Source organism: Lepidochelys olivacea (assembly GCF_965140295.1).
Source record: "Lepidochelys olivacea isolate rLepOli2 genome assembly, chromosome: 2".
NCBI lineage: Eukaryota > Metazoa > Chordata > Testudines > Cheloniidae > Lepidochelys > Lepidochelys olivacea.
The window spans coordinates 237,003,495-237,022,167 of record NC_140412.1 but is presented as its reverse complement, the minus strand read 5'-3'; the positions used below and the strand labels follow the sequence as shown (position 1 = coordinate 237,022,167).

The 18,673-nt window shown below is 42.8% G+C and overlaps 1 protein-coding gene across 2 annotated transcripts in view; it reads right to left on the bottom strand.

The window, feature by feature from the left end:
• Positions 1-18,673, bottom strand: part of LOC311516646 (myosin-IIIa-like) — a 61,972-nt gene that overhangs the window by 27,455 nt on the left and 15,844 nt on the right. For both annotated transcript variants that reach the window (XM_084620945.1, XM_084620944.1), the window contains 7 exons: positions 14,968-15,173; positions 11,645-11,756; positions 9,142-9,304; positions 8,365-8,451; positions 5,685-5,808; positions 2,125-3,082; positions 537-675 (listed from right to left, as the gene is read on the bottom strand). In XM_084620945.1, coding sequence (XP_084477071.1) covers positions 537-675; positions 2,125-3,082; positions 5,685-5,808; positions 8,365-8,451; positions 9,142-9,304; positions 11,645-11,756; positions 14,968-15,173 — 1,789 coding nt within the window. The remainder of the gene's footprint in view (positions 1-536; positions 676-2,124; positions 3,083-5,684; positions 5,809-8,364; positions 8,452-9,141; positions 9,305-11,644; positions 11,757-14,967; positions 15,174-18,673) is intronic.

The following is an 18,673-nucleotide window of genomic DNA, read 5'->3' as shown; positions in this document are numbered from 1 at the left end:
AGCTGGAGAAAATGCCCTACAGTGATGAAGACTTCTACCTGTTTAGTTTATCAGAAAGAAGATCAGGAGTTGACTTGATCATGGTGTGTAAGTACCTTAAATGGGGAGAAAATACTGGGTACTAAAGGGCTATGTAATCTAGCAGAGAAAGGCATCACAAGAGCAAGAGGCTGGAAGCTGATGCCAGACAAATGCTCATTAGAAACAAGGCACTTATTTTTAACAGCGAAGGTGACCACTGGAACAAACTACCAAGGGAAGTGATGGATTCTCCATCTCCTGACATCATCACATCAAAACTGGATACCTTTCTGGAAGATGCTTTGGTCAAATACAGGTTATTGGGCTCAATGCTGGGGAAATGGGGCAAAATTTTATGGCCTGTGTTATACTGGAGGTCTAAATAGATGATCTAGTGGTCCCTTCCAGCCTTAAAATCTAGGACTATGAATCCTTGTCATGGAACCCCCTGTGGCTGCAAGACTTGCCCCTGAATGACATTAATGTTATTGATAAACATGGAGGTTGACTATTACCTGATTGACAAACATGAGGAGAAAGACGGCCATTTGTTTGTTTATCTTTGGACAGCATCATGGGCCTCAGCTGATGCGACAAAATCATTTCATTCAACTTTTGCTGCAGAACCAAATAGCCTTCGGACAATTTTGATATCTAAAAAAAAATAAAATAAAAAAATAATAATACAAGAGAGAGATCTCCATGTTTCCAGGTAAATCAAGGGTGAAAAACTGCAGATTGGACAATACGGTAAACAGAGATTGGACAAACTGCTTCTATGCAGTATACTTCTTTTTTAAAAGCATGAAATAATTCCATCACAGCACTGTGACAAACACTGCATATGTAATAATAACTGATCCTGCAAACTGCTCCGTAGAAGCTCACGTCTGTGTCCAGGCAGAGCCCCCTAGAAGTCAATGAGAGCAAGGTTCCAACTGTGCAGAGCATGCACTAGGAACAGGTATGTAACCTTACTCAGCAAGGTGTTTACGCATGTGCATAACTTCAAGCAGGCGAGTAAGGACTTCACTACTCTGCTGAGTCAGGGCCTTAGCTGGCAAATGTCAGCATTTCAAAAAACCACTTATCTTGACTGGAGCTTCTGGTTTTAGGTTAAAATGGACAATGCCCACCCCCAACCCTGACAATCTCTCCACTTGTAGTGCAAATTGTAGATTTTTTTTATAAAATATCCTTTAAAATGCCTGAATTGTAGAGAGTGAAATCTTGGTCTCACTGAAATCAACAGGAGCTTTGCCATTAAATTCCACAGGGCCAGGAGTTCATCCACAACATTTTCAGTGAAATGTATTCGTATCAAACTATGCTGCTTCACTGAAGCCGAAACATTTTGTGGCAATCTAGCGATTTCAGTGACGTTTTCAACAGGAAGCTTTCTGAGGTTCAGGGTGGGCTCTGGTCACTTTTGACCAGAGAGAGTGACCTGAACAAAAAAAACCCTACCCCTTTTGATTCAAAACCAGATGTTTTGATGCAGTTTCATTTAATGAAAATGTCCAAAAGGGTTTGTTTTTTCCCCAGTGCAGAACAAAATCAAATTCCAAAATCTTGGAAGTTGTCACGGAACAGAATTGTCATGCCCTGGTCAGCTCTAGTGTACACCACTGGAAAGTATTTGTAGAAGGAACTGGTGAACCCTAAGAATCCCTTGCATTCTGTGGGAGGTCATCTCTGCGAGAACAGGGCTTGGAAGGGGAAATTTTTTTGATATAATTTAAGGAAAACAAATTCTAAACAGATTAACCTCCCCCCCCATATACACACAATTCAACTCCTAAGTGAGAGTTTGATTTTCCTAAAAACCTGCCAAGCTTCAGAATAAATTAATATCAGAATCTGTATAAACCCAAATCTTCAATTCCTGACCAGTGATTTAAATGCACAGAATAAAGTGATTAAAATGTTACTTACTGACTGGCCTGAACAGAATGCCCCTTATTCCAGTTAATTTCGGTGTTTTGTATGTTATGAAGTAGTATGAGTCAGAGCATCCATTTTCAGTGAGCTATCCTTTAATGCATTATTCTTAGCACATTTTCTACAGTTATCAAGAAATATTTAGCTTAATAAGCTTCTTACCTGTCTTGAAAAGGCTGCGAAATCACAAGCCTCTTTTGCTGAGCCATCCTTTAGATTCTTATGGCCCTCGGCCTGAGTATTAGACCTTTCTCTATCTTTTGTTGTCTTTGAATCATTATTTTGAGTATGTGCTACTTCAGTTGGCTCTCTACTAGCTATCTCTTGACTTTTAGAAGGTAATTTCCCTTCTTTTCTGAGCTGACCCCTTCTTCTGTAACCTCGATAATTGCTCTGAATTACCACTGCTGCCTTATCTTTGTCTTCTGAACCTTGTTTTTCTGGCTCAACTTGCTTCTGTGAGCCTCTTACTGAGTCTTTCCTTATACTTCCTTTATTTTCACCCGGTATTATCCCTTCCTGTGTCAGATGTTTTCTCTCCAAGTGACTGTCATACTTATTCTGAACAACAACAGACAGTTGGTTTTGCTCAACTGTGCTGATTGTTTCTTGATGAGTCAGATCTCGGAGGCCTAGTTCTGTCATTTTTTTAGATGGCTGCTTTAAAGAGACCTCTTCTTCCTTTGGATGCTGCCGTGGAGGGTTTTGTTTCATAGAAGCACTTTCTCTTCTTGGAGGCATTTTCCTTTTTTCCTCTAGGTTTTTTCTGTCTGAGTGTCCAGGGTAGCTGCTCTGACTGAAAGTAGCTGCCTTATCTTTTCTGTCTGTTTCAGCCTCAGCTTCCTGCACTACATTTTGAACTGGTTTTACTTCTGGTTTGAAGTTTTCCACTGGAGAAGACACTTGGTCTGCTAGTTTTCTGTGTTGCTCCTTTATTTTTTTACGCTCTCTGTAGCCTCTGTAGTTACTCTGAACAATAACAGCTGCTTCCTCTTCAGCTGGAGAAGGAGAGTTTGTCATTACAGCTGGGTCTTCTTCATTGTCTTGAGGTTGCTCATCTTTTTCTTTTTCAATTATTGAAGCTGCATTTTCAGTTTGTTCTTTCTTCAGAAGTGATTCCCTGGGTGAGACATATTGCATTTGGGAAATATTATAGCAGACAGATTACCTCCTTACAATTTCCCACAGCAATGTTTGTATACTAAACGACAATTTGATCAATCAAAAATGAAAATAAAACTGCTAGAGCATCTAGCACAGATTAGGAATGGGGAATGAATATACATATTTGTGAACATGAATGATATTCTACGTCTGGAAGAATATCCCTGACAAATGGCCCAAGGGCAATGAGGGTGGCAATCTGGATGATAAAAGAGCAGGAGGTAAAGGTTACAGAAAAAATCCACTGACAGTGTACAGATAGTAAAAGAAGACAGGTATTTTCCTGCAGTGTCCAAAAACCTCAGTAATTCACACAGTCCAAAACCCATCCCCCAAAAGGGAAAACACTGCCCAAATAACAATGCAAAAAGAATGTTCGTGGATTTGGATCCAGGTCATAAAACTTCATATGAAAATACTCCCTGACACCAGGGGAATAACTGGCACACCACTTGGGCCTTCTATGTCACCATCAGCTGAGGTTAAATGCCAAGCCAGGTCTTTCACCCAGTTCAACCCACTACCACTTGAAAGAGCTCCTGCAGTCCTTCCAAAGCTCCTTTCTATCTACCTTAGGTACTTATGTAGCTCCCCATTACCGTAATATCTGAGTGTCTCCCAATCTTTAATGCATTTGTCCTTACAATACCCCATTTTACAGATGGGGAACTAGGGTACAGAGAGACTAAGCAACTTGCCCAGGTCAAACAAGAAGTCTGTGATGGAGCAGGGAATTAAACTCGAGTCTTCTAAGTCCCAGGACAACACACTAACCACATCCTTCCACTCTTTCACTTTCTTTACTGTCTGTGAATGGTTTCCCTAATGGTTTCCTTCTCCTATGGGTAAGGCTACCAAACCTTTCTAGTGCTACCTCCCACTAGGTTCACTCATAATCCCACCCCAAAAGCAAAGCCTAAAAATGTAAAAAAGAAGTAGATTTCTCAGAGGGGCATTTCAGAGGATGAATGCCTACTCGGCTGAGTTACACTGAGCAGGCCCAGAACAGCCTGTGAAAATACTGGTCATTCAACATAGCGCACCGGGAAAGAGTCCTGAACTACTTTCATGAACAGAGTCTGTTTTATTGTTGTATACCCATCTCAACATATGGATAAGAGGAAGTTTCCATGTTTCGGATTGTGAATTTCTTTTTACTTTTATTTGATTCAGACAAGAGGTGTATGCAATATATAGAAATGTCTCAAGAAGAGCTATTCCAAACACAGACCAGGACCCATCATTAGTATCAGTTTATATTAAAATCACAGGTGGACAAAATATTGCCAACTAATTTCTTTTTTACCCCATATTTGCCTCTTCTCTCCTGAGGTCACAAAACTTAAGAAAAATGTTTAGTGCCATCTTTTAAAATAAGCAAACAAACTATACTCCTGGGGGAATTGTGTGTCACTGCGCGTGCACAGAATTCATGTCCCCTGCAGATTTCTTTACTTCCCTGCAGAAAAATGTCTTCTGATGGGGAAGCAAAGGGAAGCCGCAAAAGCAGTGACATGCTCCTCCCTGGCAGTTCAGGCAGGTCAGTTTGGGTGCCTGGAGCAGCCGGTAGGAACATAAATCACCACCGGGGGGGGGAGGGGGAATGGGCACTCCTGTGTGTGTGTGTGTGTGTGTGTGTGTGTGAGAGAGAGAGAGAGAGAGAGAGACAGACAGACACTCTGTCCCACTCGCTCACTATTGCAGCACATTCAGTGTGGAAGGCCAAGGCTTCAGGGTGTTTCTGAGGAGGTAGGAGTGGGACAGGCTCTGTCCCCTCAAGCAGAGCATAATGTATGCTCTTGAGGGAATTCTGTGCCACTGCACAGTGCAGAATTTTGCAGAAATTAACATGTGTGCAGAATTTCTTTTCCCCCACAGAAATGGGCTGCAGTGCTACTAACTGCCACTAGGAGCCACACATAGAAGACACTGCTGGGGGGAGGGAGAGGGAGCTAGAGGGTTCTTGGAAGCTGCAGTTCCCAGCATGCCCCGAGGGAAAGAGAGGGCAGCATGCAAGAAACTCCATGCAAGTCTGGTACTGAGCATCAGACTGTTTCTCCCTCTGGATCCTTGGGCTCTGGTGGGGGGGTGGGGGAGAGTGCGGATATCTGGGTTGGGGGGCCCACGTGGCTGGGCTCTGCGGGGGAGGAGGGATTGTGGTTATCTGGTCCCACAGTTGGGCTCTGGGGTCGGGGAGAGGAGGGCAGAGAAACAGGAACTGGGATGTCATAGGGGTTTCTTTCACTCTCTACTCCTGGGGGAATTTTTGTGTGTGTCTGTATTGTTACAGACATACTTGCTGACAGGTATTTTGAAATAAATTACCAAAATAGTTGAAACTGGCGCGATTATGTAGTGTTATTTTGACAAATAAAATTTGTAGAATTTTAAAATATTGTGCGCAGAATTTTAATTTTTTTTGCCCCCAGGAGTAAAACTATTTGTGCTACACAGAGCATCCAATTCTGCTTCATTTCCAGAGTATATTGCTGATTTCTGACAGTGTTTACTGAAGCAGGAGATATATAAGTGACACAGTAGAAGGAAACGATTGCTACCTTTTCTTTTTGAAGCTTTTCCTCTCCCTATATCCTCTGTAGTGAGATTGAATTGTTGTTGCTGCTTTGTTCGTTGCATCTGTTATTTCTTTCCTTTTCTTTCTGATTAAGTATCCTCTTGCAACTGATACAAATTACAGTACAATTCCATTTTAGACAACACCCAAGCTGTATTTAAAACTTTTAACAGAGTTAAATAACAACAATACAGAGTTAAATAAAAAAAAGCTGCAGAAGACAGGAACCGGGTAGTACAAGCAAGGTGGGGAAAGCTGTTTTCAAGTGAGGTTTTAAATGTGATGGCAAGTCAGTGAAGTGGCGGGATACAGGAAGTTTACTGAGATGACAGAAGCTACAGAGGAGAATGGTCTCACACCTGCAGTGGTGAGATTATATGAAGGATCATAGAAGGAGGCAAGAAGAACTAGGGCATGGGGTAGGGAATGGAAAAAGCCAAAATGAGAATTGATATGTAAAGTGGTGTAAATTAGACTCCCCAGCACACATTTACTGATGTGTAAGTGAGTATAATGGGTTACAAGACGGTGTGAATTACATTCCAAGGAGCCAAATTTCAGGTAGGGGTGGCCTATCTGACTTATTCATACACCCCTGTTAGCTGACTTCCTTGCTGCATTCCTCTCTCCCAGCCCCTCAGACTGTGAGGTACATCAAGATGCACTCCAGTAGATGCACTGGGCCAGACTCAGAAGTGCTGTGTAATGGAGACAAATTATAGGTTGAAAAGTGGGTGTGAGTCTAAGGGGGTACAGCGTACTCTAGAAAGGAATATAAATGGATTTAACATGCACGTTTAGGGGGCCCCAAAGACAGTGGAAATTACATGAACTTAGATTCTTCCTAGAATTTCTTAGGCTTTGTCTACACTAGCACTTTTGCTGGTAAATCTTTTTTAGTCTGGGGTATGAAGAAACCACCCCCCCGACCAAGATAAGTTTCACCAACAAAAGCGCCAGTGTGGACAGTGCTATGTCAGCGGGAAATGCTCTCTCACAGACATAGCTACCGCCGCTTGTTGGGGGTGGTTTATTTATGCTGGTGGGAGAGCTCTCTCCCGTTGGCATAGAGCGGCTACACAGGAGACCTTACAGCGGTGCAGCTGCAGGGATACAACTGTGCTGCTGTAAGGTCTGTAGTGTAGACATAGCCTTACACTTTCTGGGCCTGATTCTCCTCTCACTTACATAGGTTCAAATCAGGAGTAACTCCACTGAAGTCAAAGGAGTTATACCAGTGTAAATGTCAGTGTGGACAGCATCTGATCTGTTTCAAGTTACTTAGCTTCACCTGTGAAGTTGGCCCAGATCGTTGAGGTAGGATGGAGCATGTCCAAGGATGGTTATCAAAACAAGGATGGCAGTTTTGAACTGGGTTTTGAAAGAAATGGGGAGCAGAGCCACTAAAACTGTGTGAGAATGGACATCATATGATTTTGCTTCTTTTATGCTGAAGGAAGTTGAGCTGAAGCCACACGTCAGGCAGAGAGAGTGGATACAAAGGGGAATTAAAGATATCATAAGATACAGTGCAGTGGTTATTCAACATGAACAAGCTGTTGCCACATTGTAGTGTTTGAGATTCTCTCGGCTGAGGAGGTAATCAGGGCATCTCAGATATCATCATGTTGGTAAATATTGACTTTCAATGGTGACCTCTTTGGATTTGATTCTGCTCTCAGACCAGTTTTACACTGGTAAAATTCTATTGACTGCAATTGAGTTACTCCTATACACCACATGAGATCAGTATCAGGTTGTATACATACAAGTGATGGTTATCAAAATGACCAAGAAGGACAGGGTAGATAGAAAAAAGCAAAGGATCAAGAACTGAATCTTGGGAGATGTCACAGCAGCGATGTCTTGGCACAGAGGAAGAGAAGGAACATTTTGGTAGGTAGGAACACAGCCATGACAGAAGACAACCAGAGACATATGCATAGCTAAAGATAAGACTCTTCTCTAAAGTAAATGTTATCTAATATGTAACAAACATACACAAAAATGTAAACAATATATACAAGAGCAAACAGACATATATATATATAAAAGAAAAGGAGTACTTGTGGCACCTTAGAGACTAACCAATTTATTTGAGCATGAGCTTTCGTGAGCTACAGCTCACAGCTGTTACTCTGAAACCTATATATATATATATTAAATTTAAGTAGATATATAGTGTGCACAGAGGTGAAAGTGGGCCGGTACGACGTACAGGTAAGAAGTGGCCGCCAGTATGGGCCCGTACACAGCCGCCCCAGGGCCCGGCAATTTAAAAGGGCCCAGGGCTCCCGACCGCCGCTACCGTGGCAGCAACCAGAGTCCCGGGCCCTTCAAATCACCGCCAGAGCCCTGGGCGGCACAGGCCGGGCAGCGCAGAAAGGCTGGCTGGGGGAGGCTGACCCCCCAGCCCCAGAGCTGGGACCCCGTAATGGTGAGCCTTTTACGTTACTTTCCCCCCGGAGTGTGCATACATATATACTGTATATATACACTATTTCCCAGCAGAGATATGTGCATCAGATCCTCGGTGCAATCTGTTGTAGCTCCACTGCAGTCACTGTAGCTTTGTAGCAGCTGAGGCTCTGGCCCAGTACGTTGTGTATAAGCCGATATATAAAATCCGTGTATTAAAAGTCTAAAAAGCTGACACCCCATACCTGCTTGAAGTCTGGTAATAAATGTTTCCATTTTGTATTGATTTTTCCCATTTTCATATTCTTTACGAGCAACAAAGCCCCTGTAAACTAAAAAGAGGTAGGAAAATTTAAGCTCATCCATTAGGCAATATAGAAAAATGTGAAAATAAAGAATTCTGCAAGCAGTTATGGCATCAGAATTAAAGTATTCAAAAAGATTATTTGTCCAGGATGTTTCTACAAAGAAACACACTTTTGAGTTGTCAGTCAGGTTTCCAAATTTATGACAAGGAAGCACAAACTGTATAAAATATGTAAAATCTGGATCCTCCAGATCATATTGTAATTATGGAATCAATTAGTACATAAAAATGCAGATGTTGGAACTTCCAAGAGGATGATGCTCAAAGTTATGCTAAAAAGAGGCTGTTCAATTAGCGATTTCTCAATCAATAGCTTATTTAGTTTTGTTATCCAAGGTGCTTATTTATGCATTAATTTTTCACTGGTATATTATATGACATTGTCAGAGTACGTTGAAATTTTAGGAATAAAATTATTATTTATGTATTCACATTCCTCTGTTGTTAAAAATCGCCTTTTAAAAGTAACATTGATAGACAACTCTAGTGAAGAGATTATTGTCATAACCTGATTAACAGATTTCTTTTCATAAGAATACATAAAATATCAAACATAGAATGCTTTATCAAATGCAACAGGTTTAAAAGAACAAAATGTAAGAAGCCATATTTCATCCATATGCACATTTATTCTAAAATGCTGTCGAGTTATTACCTGACTGTATTTTAATAGCACTTTCTTCCCTTTTCTCCTTTAATTTTTTGTATCTCTTTGAACCTAGCCACCCTCTGACATAGGCCTGAATCAAAACAATCCTGTCAACCGTCTCCTTTCTCATTAAATTCAACTGCTCCACGTGATAGTATTTAAGGAACACCTTAAAGAGAGAAAACAAACAATGATACACAGCATTAATTAATATGGCCTAGACAGTCTTCTCACAGCGATTCATATAGGTGCATTAGTCTATTTAGCATCAACAGGAATTCTGTGTGAGCACTGGGAAGAAGAAAGCCTTTAGTTCCATTGTTTAAATGATCATTTTTGAAGGTGACAAAGCTGAAATAATTCTGTAATTTGAGTTGGTAACACAAGTAGACAAAACACTTTTATTATTTGTATTTTCATTGGAAGATACTTTAACCTCCTCAGTGTTTTCCTCTGGTGCATATTTCACAAAACTAACTCCAGTCTGTTAATGCTTTTGTCCAGTACCTTAAACCTAGGCCAGAATTTATTTATTTTTAAATTTGCTTTAAGGGAAGCCTACGCCATAGAAAAACAACCCGAAAAAGGGAGACTGGCACAAGTGATACAAACATCAGGCCTGATTCTGCTCTCACATTGGAGTAAATCAAGAGTAACTCTATTGAAGTTAGTGGAGTTTTACTGGTGTGAAACCAGTTGCTGTAGGTAAGAGGAGAATCAGTCCCATTGTATCTATTTTTTCAGGACTTTTCTGTCCTCTCCTCTCTACTCCTTTTGTCATAGTCTCTGTCTGTCAGATCCTGTCTCAGTTACATTGGTGTACATCTGGAGTAACTCCATTTAAGTAAACAGTGGGATATAATTTCCCATACCTCCAGTTATTCTCCTTTCCCCATCCCCATTTTCTCCTTTGGTCCCACCTCACAACATGAGAGAGGTTACGTGGGGAGGTGCATCCATGGATCCTTGTACCAGCCTTCTTTAGAAAAACCTGCCCCAACAATGCCCCTCTGCCTTTGAGGAAGGTCTTTCTTCTCTCTGGTAGTCCCATTATGAATCCATCTCGTTCATTAGACAGGAGTGAACAAGAAGAGGCATGGCCATGGAGAAAGGTGTCTCATAGAGCAGGTGCCCCTGAACGTCAGACAGCTTCAGTTCTATGTCTCTCCTTCTCTTTGAATCTTCTGCCCCTTCCCCCTTGCTATGTTCGGAGAAGGGGAGACTTGAGGCAAAAGTTGTTTGAGGTGTGGAGACACCAGCTTTTCTCCTATGGCACCTTCTCTGTCTAGCAAACCTCCTGTAGTTTGCCAGCAGGGAGGCCCTTTCTGAGAAATCAGGCTAGAAAGGCTGAGGTGGGAGGGAGGCTGATAAATTCTACTGGTGCCATGGGGCAATAATGAGGGAGCAGACATTTATCTCCCCATAATCAGAAGCTACACAAGACAATCTGCCACCCTACACAAATCTTCAGTGTGCTGTCCCCCTCCTCATAGGCCTGGGACAGCAGATTTGGCCTGGCTGCCCCTCTGTCATTATAGAGGGGCAGCCAAGCCAAATTTGAATGAGTGGCATGTAATCCAGAGTAAAGAGTTACAAAACCACCCAAATTTGGTCCAGACATCCCTCCGTCATGATGAAAAGGTGACCGGCCAAATCTGCCACCCTAGGCAGCTGCCTAGTTCATAGGTGTGGGAAGTAGGAGTGCGGGGCTGCTGCAGCACCCTCAGGTTTTATGCAGGATTGCTGGCCCCGCGCCCCAGCCGCTGGCTCCATGCATAACGCCTGGGGGCATTTTCCGCGCCTATGACCTGCTCCTGGCCCTCTGCCCGCACTCTGTTTCCCAACCCCTCATCTCACCTAGGGCTTGGGTACTGGATACCACCCCCACTCCTGTTCCCAGGCCTCCGCTCCTAGGGCCTGCCCCACTCCCAGCCCTACACCTGGGGCTCTGCTTCTGGGGCCTCAGTGGCCGGCCTTGCTCCCCAGGCACTGGCCCCGTGCCCGGGGCCCCACGACTGGGGCTCTGTTCCTTGCCCTGCACGTGGGGTCCTGGCTGCTGGCCCCTGCCTGGGTCTCTGCTCCTGTCCCCACGCCTGCTCCCAGCTGTGGCCTCGGCCCCCTTGCCCCTGTCCGGGTTCCCCCTCCCGGAGTCACAGCTCTGCTGCCAGCCTCTGTGGGGGGAGGGCAGATGGAGTTAAGGGGGCTGGCTTTGAGCACCTCCACTACTAAAAATGTTCCTGCACCACTGGCCTAGTTTGCTTACAGCTAGGGTGTCCTCTGTCCATAACCAAAATCTTCCCCCACATCTGAGATCATCTGCTGCCAACTCCTCTCCGCCGACTGAGGGACCAGGATTTCAGCCTCATTGTCAGTGAGGGGGTGTTCAATTAAATATTTTTTTTATCAATGTGAACCCAAAGTAACTCCAGTGGAGTAACTGAGAGCAGACAATGCTTAATATCTTTACAAACACATAGTGAAACGTATGCAAAGTATGGGAAAATATTACTTTGGTTTTTCCAAGAACCCAGTTGTCAAGGCGGGCTTTTTCTAAGATAGCAGCACAGGTTTCAGGGCTGACCGGAGGATCATCATTTGTTTTGTAACAGATGAGGTAATACCTAAAAGACAAAAATATGATTCTTTATTACAGTAACATGGAATGAACGAAAAATGCAGCAATTCAGCTAAATGAAACCTAGTTTAAAATGTTTTTGTATGAAGCAATACATAATGTACTAAAAAGAAGAACATGCCAAAAATCACTGTGTGTTTGTATACGGCAAATAGAAACACAGTTTAAGGTGCATGAGAGACATCCTGTACTTCCTGGAGGGTTTTTTAGTTCTATTATCACCACTACAGGACTTTCAGAAAACATGCTGTCCAGTGAGAGTCTTTGCCAATTCATTGCCTTTACTACTTCTTTGCATGTTGTGGATATCCCTTTTGTGACATTCTGTACACTGGGGGAGCACCCTGTAACCCCCATATTCCTCATTTATATATAATTGTGATCTTGCATATAAAGCAGGCCGTGGGAGGTATCAGGGGAAAGGTTATGATCTGCTGAAAGTCATTTTTCTATCCATATACACATATCATTAATGCAAATGAAATTGTAAGAATTGTGTTGTATGGTTTTCACTAAAATATGCTGTGGGTTTGGGAGGCGCCCAGATACTAGCTCTACAGAGACCATGACAAGGGGGGCAACCAACAACCGGGGGGGTGCTGTTGAACAGACATCACCAGCCATTGTCCAGCAAGGGAGCTACAATGCAGTGACTCACCTGCATGAGGCCACACCAAGGGAATTAATCGACCTTGCCTAGAGATTCAGCAATGCCCACCAGACATGCCTGGAGTTGTGTTCTACAAGCACATGGACTAAGGGTATAAAACAGAACACAGCGGCCACATGCTTGGCCTTTCTCCTGACCCCACCTATGCTGCAAGCAACAAGGACACTGAGAAGACTTAAGACTCCAACACAGGAGACTGGCCCAGGTTTCAAGGGTGAAATCTGTGTACTATGAACTGCAATATACTGGTGTGTGTGTCTGTGTGAGAAAAACTGCTTAATCTAGATGGTACCCTGTCTAACAGGGTTGACAGTTTAGACTGCGTGCTTATATTTTCTTTTCTTTTGGTAACTAACTCAGACTTTTTGCCTATCACTTACTATCATTTAAAATCTATCTTTTGTAGTCAATACATTTATTTTACTGTTTATCTTTACCAGTGAGTTTGCCTGAAGTGTGTGATAAATCTGCTCAGGTTTTCAAAGGCTAGTGTATATCCACTTTCCATTGATCAAGTGGTGAACCAATTAATAAATCTGCACGGCTCCTCTTGAGCAGTGCAAGACGGTATCTTCCTGAGGTACAGTGCTGAGAGCTGGCGGGATTCAGCTGGTTCATCTCTCTTTGTGATTCTTGAATGGCTCTGGGAGCATTCATGCAATCTAGCTGGGTGTAGGGCTCCACATGTGGTTGTGCTGAGTGATAACAGCACCTGGTGGGGTTTGCTGCTGGTCACCAGCAAGGCATTGTGAGACACAACCCAGGCTGGAGACAATTAAGGGGGCACAGCAGTCTCTCAGTCTCAGGCTGCATACCAGGGGTGCCATCACACCCTTATATCAGTAACAAAGAACATGTCAGTCATTTTTTTACAGTTGTTTTCTGTTTAAATGTATTCTTTCAACTACTGAATTTAATATCTCATACCCATGCCTCTGCCACCCCTAGCCTCAATTACAATATTTGGGGCCACAAAACTTCATCTGGTGCAGAAGGTGGCTGCCTACTAACTCCTTGCTGGGAGCATATTGCATGTGTGTTGCAGAGACTGTACTGGCTTACGGTTCTTTGCTGAATGCAATTTAAGGTGTTGGTCTGATCTATGAAGCCCTTTACAGTTTGGGTCCTGCATACTTTAGAGAATGCCTCTCTCTCCTCCTGTTTTAATCAGCATTTGAGATCAGCAGAAATGCTCTACGATGATCATTCCTGCATGTATTCAGCTGAAGACAGAGCATTCTTATGAGAGTGTGTCACCTTATCATTTGCTCCTCCTTTGCTTTGACAGAGTCTCAGTTTGGCACATTGCAAAGACTATTTGACCAGGCTTTTCCTGAGGAGGTAGAAAGTAGTGTGCAGAATTGCAGGCTCTCTCTAAAATCCGTGAATAAATTCCATGTCCCTAAAGAAATCTGTGTAACTAGCACTGCCTTCTCTTTACCTCATAAGTCTCAATAAAAAACTGCCAGCTGTTTAACAAAACTCCTTATGCTTTGGGACAGATCCTCCATGGGTGTAAATTGATGCAGCCTTGCTGAAATCGGTGGAGCGAGAGTGATTTACACCCGGGGAGGATCTGGCCAACTATGCTGTCTGCTTCCCCCCTTTATACTAGCAGTAAAATCTTAAAATGCAAAGCCCCAGACACATCTTGTTCACTTCTTGAAACTACTTTCAACAGCCTTCATTAAGCTGTGCTTTTCTGACACTGTCATGGCCCCCCCAGTGTGCTCCCCTGAAACAAACTTATCAAACCATTAGCTTGTTCTTCTTCTGTGTCTCTGTCATCAGTCGTCTACTTCTCGTACCTATTAGTTTTAAAAGCTTCTGTCAGAGTGGGTGTTATCTGCATAATTTCTTCAATATTCCCCCTGTAAATTTAAGGTCTTATCCAGCAAAATGTCTGGCTTCCACATTTGTAAAAGAGAAATGCAAAATAATTGCTTAATCTCTTACGAGTGGAGCCTTTTTTATTTAAAATTCTCCCAGTCATAACAAGGGTGAGACTAGTCTCTTAACAAATGAATAATGCTTATCAACTACACTTTAAAAAACAAAACCATGCATTTATGCACGTCTACCTTAATCTTTAATGTGCAATACCCAGATCATGATATGCCTCTCTGCAAAGCTAGAGGCTGAACTAAGCTGGCTCTCAGTGGCTAGAGATACAGTAATGTGTTTTTGGAGGATGTCATCTTTTGCTCCAAATTCTAAGATTTAATTTAAAATATTAAGTTTCTAGCCCTTATAGTTCTGAAGAAAACTTTCAGACTGAGCAGGGTGGTGTCTGCCTGAGTCTGCAAAGAGCCTGAAACAATAGGTCAGAGATGTGTGATCTTTCCCTACAAATCAAAACGATGTGTTACCCTCATGTCTGAAATATTCTGTCTGTCCAGTCTAGCTTGTGATCTTTGACAAAGACTTGGTCTTTATCTGTGTTTTATACAGTGCCAAGCATGCTGATGACATTCAGCAAACATCAGACAACAATCATAGAAATACGCTCATACGTACATGTACTTACCGTTTGATGAAGTTAGCAAACAGTATGCGATGGGAATAACCCTGTCTCCGAATTTTTGCCGTCTCCAGAATTCCCGTATAGCGCAGCTGTACCAGCACTTTCTCTTTGTCATACTTGTGCGCCTGCCGGTCATTGTTTGGCTTGATGCAACGCACAAAATGAGGCTGGCCCACCACCATCTTGGATAATAAATCCATCAGAGAATACTTCAAGAAAATGGGGAAACATTTTCTGTTGTGATACATAAAAGCCGCCTATTGTACAAACACATCTGTGCATTTGAAATTTCATTTCACATGAGTGGTACTGTAGGTATAACTCCAAATCCATTTAAATTCTGCTAGTGGCTTAACTGTAGACAGATCCAGCTGAAATTCTAGCCTCTCTGACATTGACTATACTTGAGCCAAACATTACCTTCAGGCAAGCATGAATAACAAATTCCCAACCAGTATGTTCCCATAAATTGTAGTAATCTACAGTGCTAACAGCTAATTAAGCAAAAGCAGTTTTGTTTTTGGAAGCAGCAGTGTTTTTGATCACAGTTAAAAATACTCCAAAACAAGGTGTATATTTTTTGCAAGTTTCTTTGATGGCCCATTGCGTTGCTGTTGGTGCTGCTGAATTGCATCAGCCATGTCATGTTCCAGATCGAGGAGCACAGCTGAGAACCGGCAAGCCCAGTTCACCTAGGGACATTGACTCTGACCACTGTTGTCAAAACAGAAAGGTGTTAAATAAGAAATGCCTTTAAAATATGAAATGAATGGTTGTTTCAGGGTAAGCAAATGCTGCAGGATTGGGCCATCTATTGGGAACTGAATCTCGTTATTAGGAAATAAAAAAACATTTTTTCTGTGCTCCTGTATTTAGTATTTATATAAAATCCTCATTCACCTCTGAGACAGGAGCTGATGGGGGACACCAGGCATTAGAGGTCAGACTAAGGATGGGAGGTTGAAGTGCGGGGAAGGAATGAAGATAACTAAACAGCCCCAACCATGTCTGGCCAAGCCCATCTCTTTCAGCACGTTCCTTTGGTTCTGTTATGGAGCCACTGGGTGTAAGTAACTATAGCTGCCCTCCCCAGGAGGAACCTGTGGGGAGAGCAGCAGCGGAAACACCAGTTCACAATTCACATTGATGCTTTGCACTGCTACCACCCAGCTTGCAGTCCAATCTGGCACAGGGAGGTTTGTAGCTTTCCATGCCAGCAGGGCTGAATCTGGACCTCATGGTCCTGATGGGAATTGCTCCATTTTGCAGTATCCTATTAACACACAAATGATGAGGCTAATTCCTAATTCAAAATGACTCAAAGGAAAGTAGTAGCCAGGAGTAGTAAGATAGCTATGCGATAGCAGGCTAGGCACACAACACCAGAGTAGGACTTCAAGCAGCATATATTCTGCATTAAAATCAGTATTTCCATTCCGGACAGATGCTGCACTGTGTGGCATAGTGCTAAATTAACTATCAATAGCTTGGTGATGAAGCTCAATCAGCTAATACAAACTAATGAATAAAAGAACTTGCTACCCAGATTTGCAGATGCATTTCTCAGTCACCTGTAGATTTCTGCAAGCAAGTAAGGTAGTAGGATTCAGTCTGAATCCTCTTCTGCCTGCAACGGCAATCACGCTTTGGATAGCAGTTTCGACTGCACCACTGCTGTCAAGATTTAGTTAATCCCAATCCTTGTATCTGTTGCTAGATTTGTTGTATGCAGTGTATCATCAAACAATAACCCATACTCAGTGGGGACCCCATCCTGAAATAAATCTTTCCTGAACTCCCGCTTCTGGTCTTCAAATAACCCCCAATCGCTAAAAGCTCATCACCAGAAGGAAGCTCCTCACAGACCAGGACACCCAACTCAAAGCGGCACCAGATGCTGCCAGAACACCAGATGCAAAACTTGCAGACAGATCTCCACTGCTACAATGATCAACACCCCCCCACAATACACCTTTCAAGATCTGTGGTCTTACACATGCCTATCACATGATGTGGTGTACCTCATCCAGTGCACGAAAAGCTCCAATAACAACTATGTGGGTGAAACCAAACAGTCACTGCTCTCACACAGGAAAATGATAAAAGACAAAAAACACCATATCAGCGGTGGGCGAACACTTCACAGAGCAATCACTCTGTATCTGATCTCTCAGTCATCATCCTCAAAGGAAACCTGCCCAACACTTCCAGAAGACAAGCCTTGGAGCTTAAATTCATAACTTTGCTAGAAACTAACCACCACGGTCTTAATAAAGACATTGGCATTATGGCTTATTACAACCATCTGTAACCCACTAGCCCCCTTTTTCTGTCCTATGACTACAGGGGTGTTAATGGGCCACTTTCACCTTGAATGGTCCCTTAGAATATGTGCTAACTACTTACTAAACTATCTCTTTGACCTTGTATTTAGCTGGGACACTCTGAGGGCACATCTACACTTAAAATGCTGCATCAGTGCAGCTGCCTTGCTGTGGCATTTTAATGAAGATGCTCTAAACTGAGGGGAGCTGAGCTCTCGTTGGTGTAGTTAATCCACCTATCCAAGAGGCAGTAGCTATGTCGACAGGAGAAGCCCTCCCACTAACATAGCACTGTCCACATGAGCGCTTATGTCGGTGTAACTTATGTGGTTCAGGTGTGTAGGTTTTTCACATCCCGAGAGAGTAGTCATACCGATATAGGTCTTTAGGCGTAGACCCAGACCTCAGTACTTTCCCCCGACCTGAGACAGAGCTCTATGTAACTTGAAAGCTTGTGTCTCTCACCAGCAGTAGTTGGTGCAATGAAAGATATTATCTCACCCATCTTGTCTTGCTAGATTTGCTGTCAGTTCACAGAATCATAGAAATAAGAGTGGAAAAACTAGGTTCTCTATAACTCTCTGTCCAGACTGTTAAAAAATATCACCTAAAAATATCATCCTAATATGGCACTAGTACATTATCTAGCTTATCTCCCTGTTAGTAAGGGAAGGTGCTTTATTCTGTCTCCTAAACAAAGTATCTGTTATTCTTTGCTATTCTTTTCCCTGAAAGTAAATAAAATATTTCCATAAGAAGCAGTAGCATAATCTGAGGCACCTTTATGTTGTTGCTGGAAGACGTGAATCAGTGGGAGTTGGGAAAGCAGGATCAGGCCCCAAATTAGCCAGCTCCAAGGGTCATGGTGGAGAAATTACCATAAAGGAAATATAAATGTACCTGTGGACTTTGGCAGAAGCATTTGGAATATAGCATTTAAGAGCCCAGCTTATTAGTCCATATTAGGTATTTATACAGCCTCCATTACTGTAGTAGCTGAACATCTCACATTTTTTAATGCATTATGCTCCCAACCCCCCTGTGAAATAGGGAAGTGCCATGATCCCCATTTTACACATGGGGAATTTAGGCACAGAGATTAAGTGAGGTCCGACAGGAAGTCTGTGGCAGAGCAGGGAACTGAACAGGGCTCACCCTCGCCCCTGGACTATTCTTGCTCTTTTGTTACTCTGGTGGAATAATGCCTGAGCGTTGCACTCAGGGATTAATACCAAATAGTGATTATTCACAGGATTTCATTTGTTTGCAAAAATTACTCTGATTTTGTGACTCCGTGTCATTATAATCTGCAAAGGAAGGGAAGACTCATCATAGCAATGTTCTGTGGAGGGGCTGGAGAGCATGGCCATGTATAGGACAAGGGA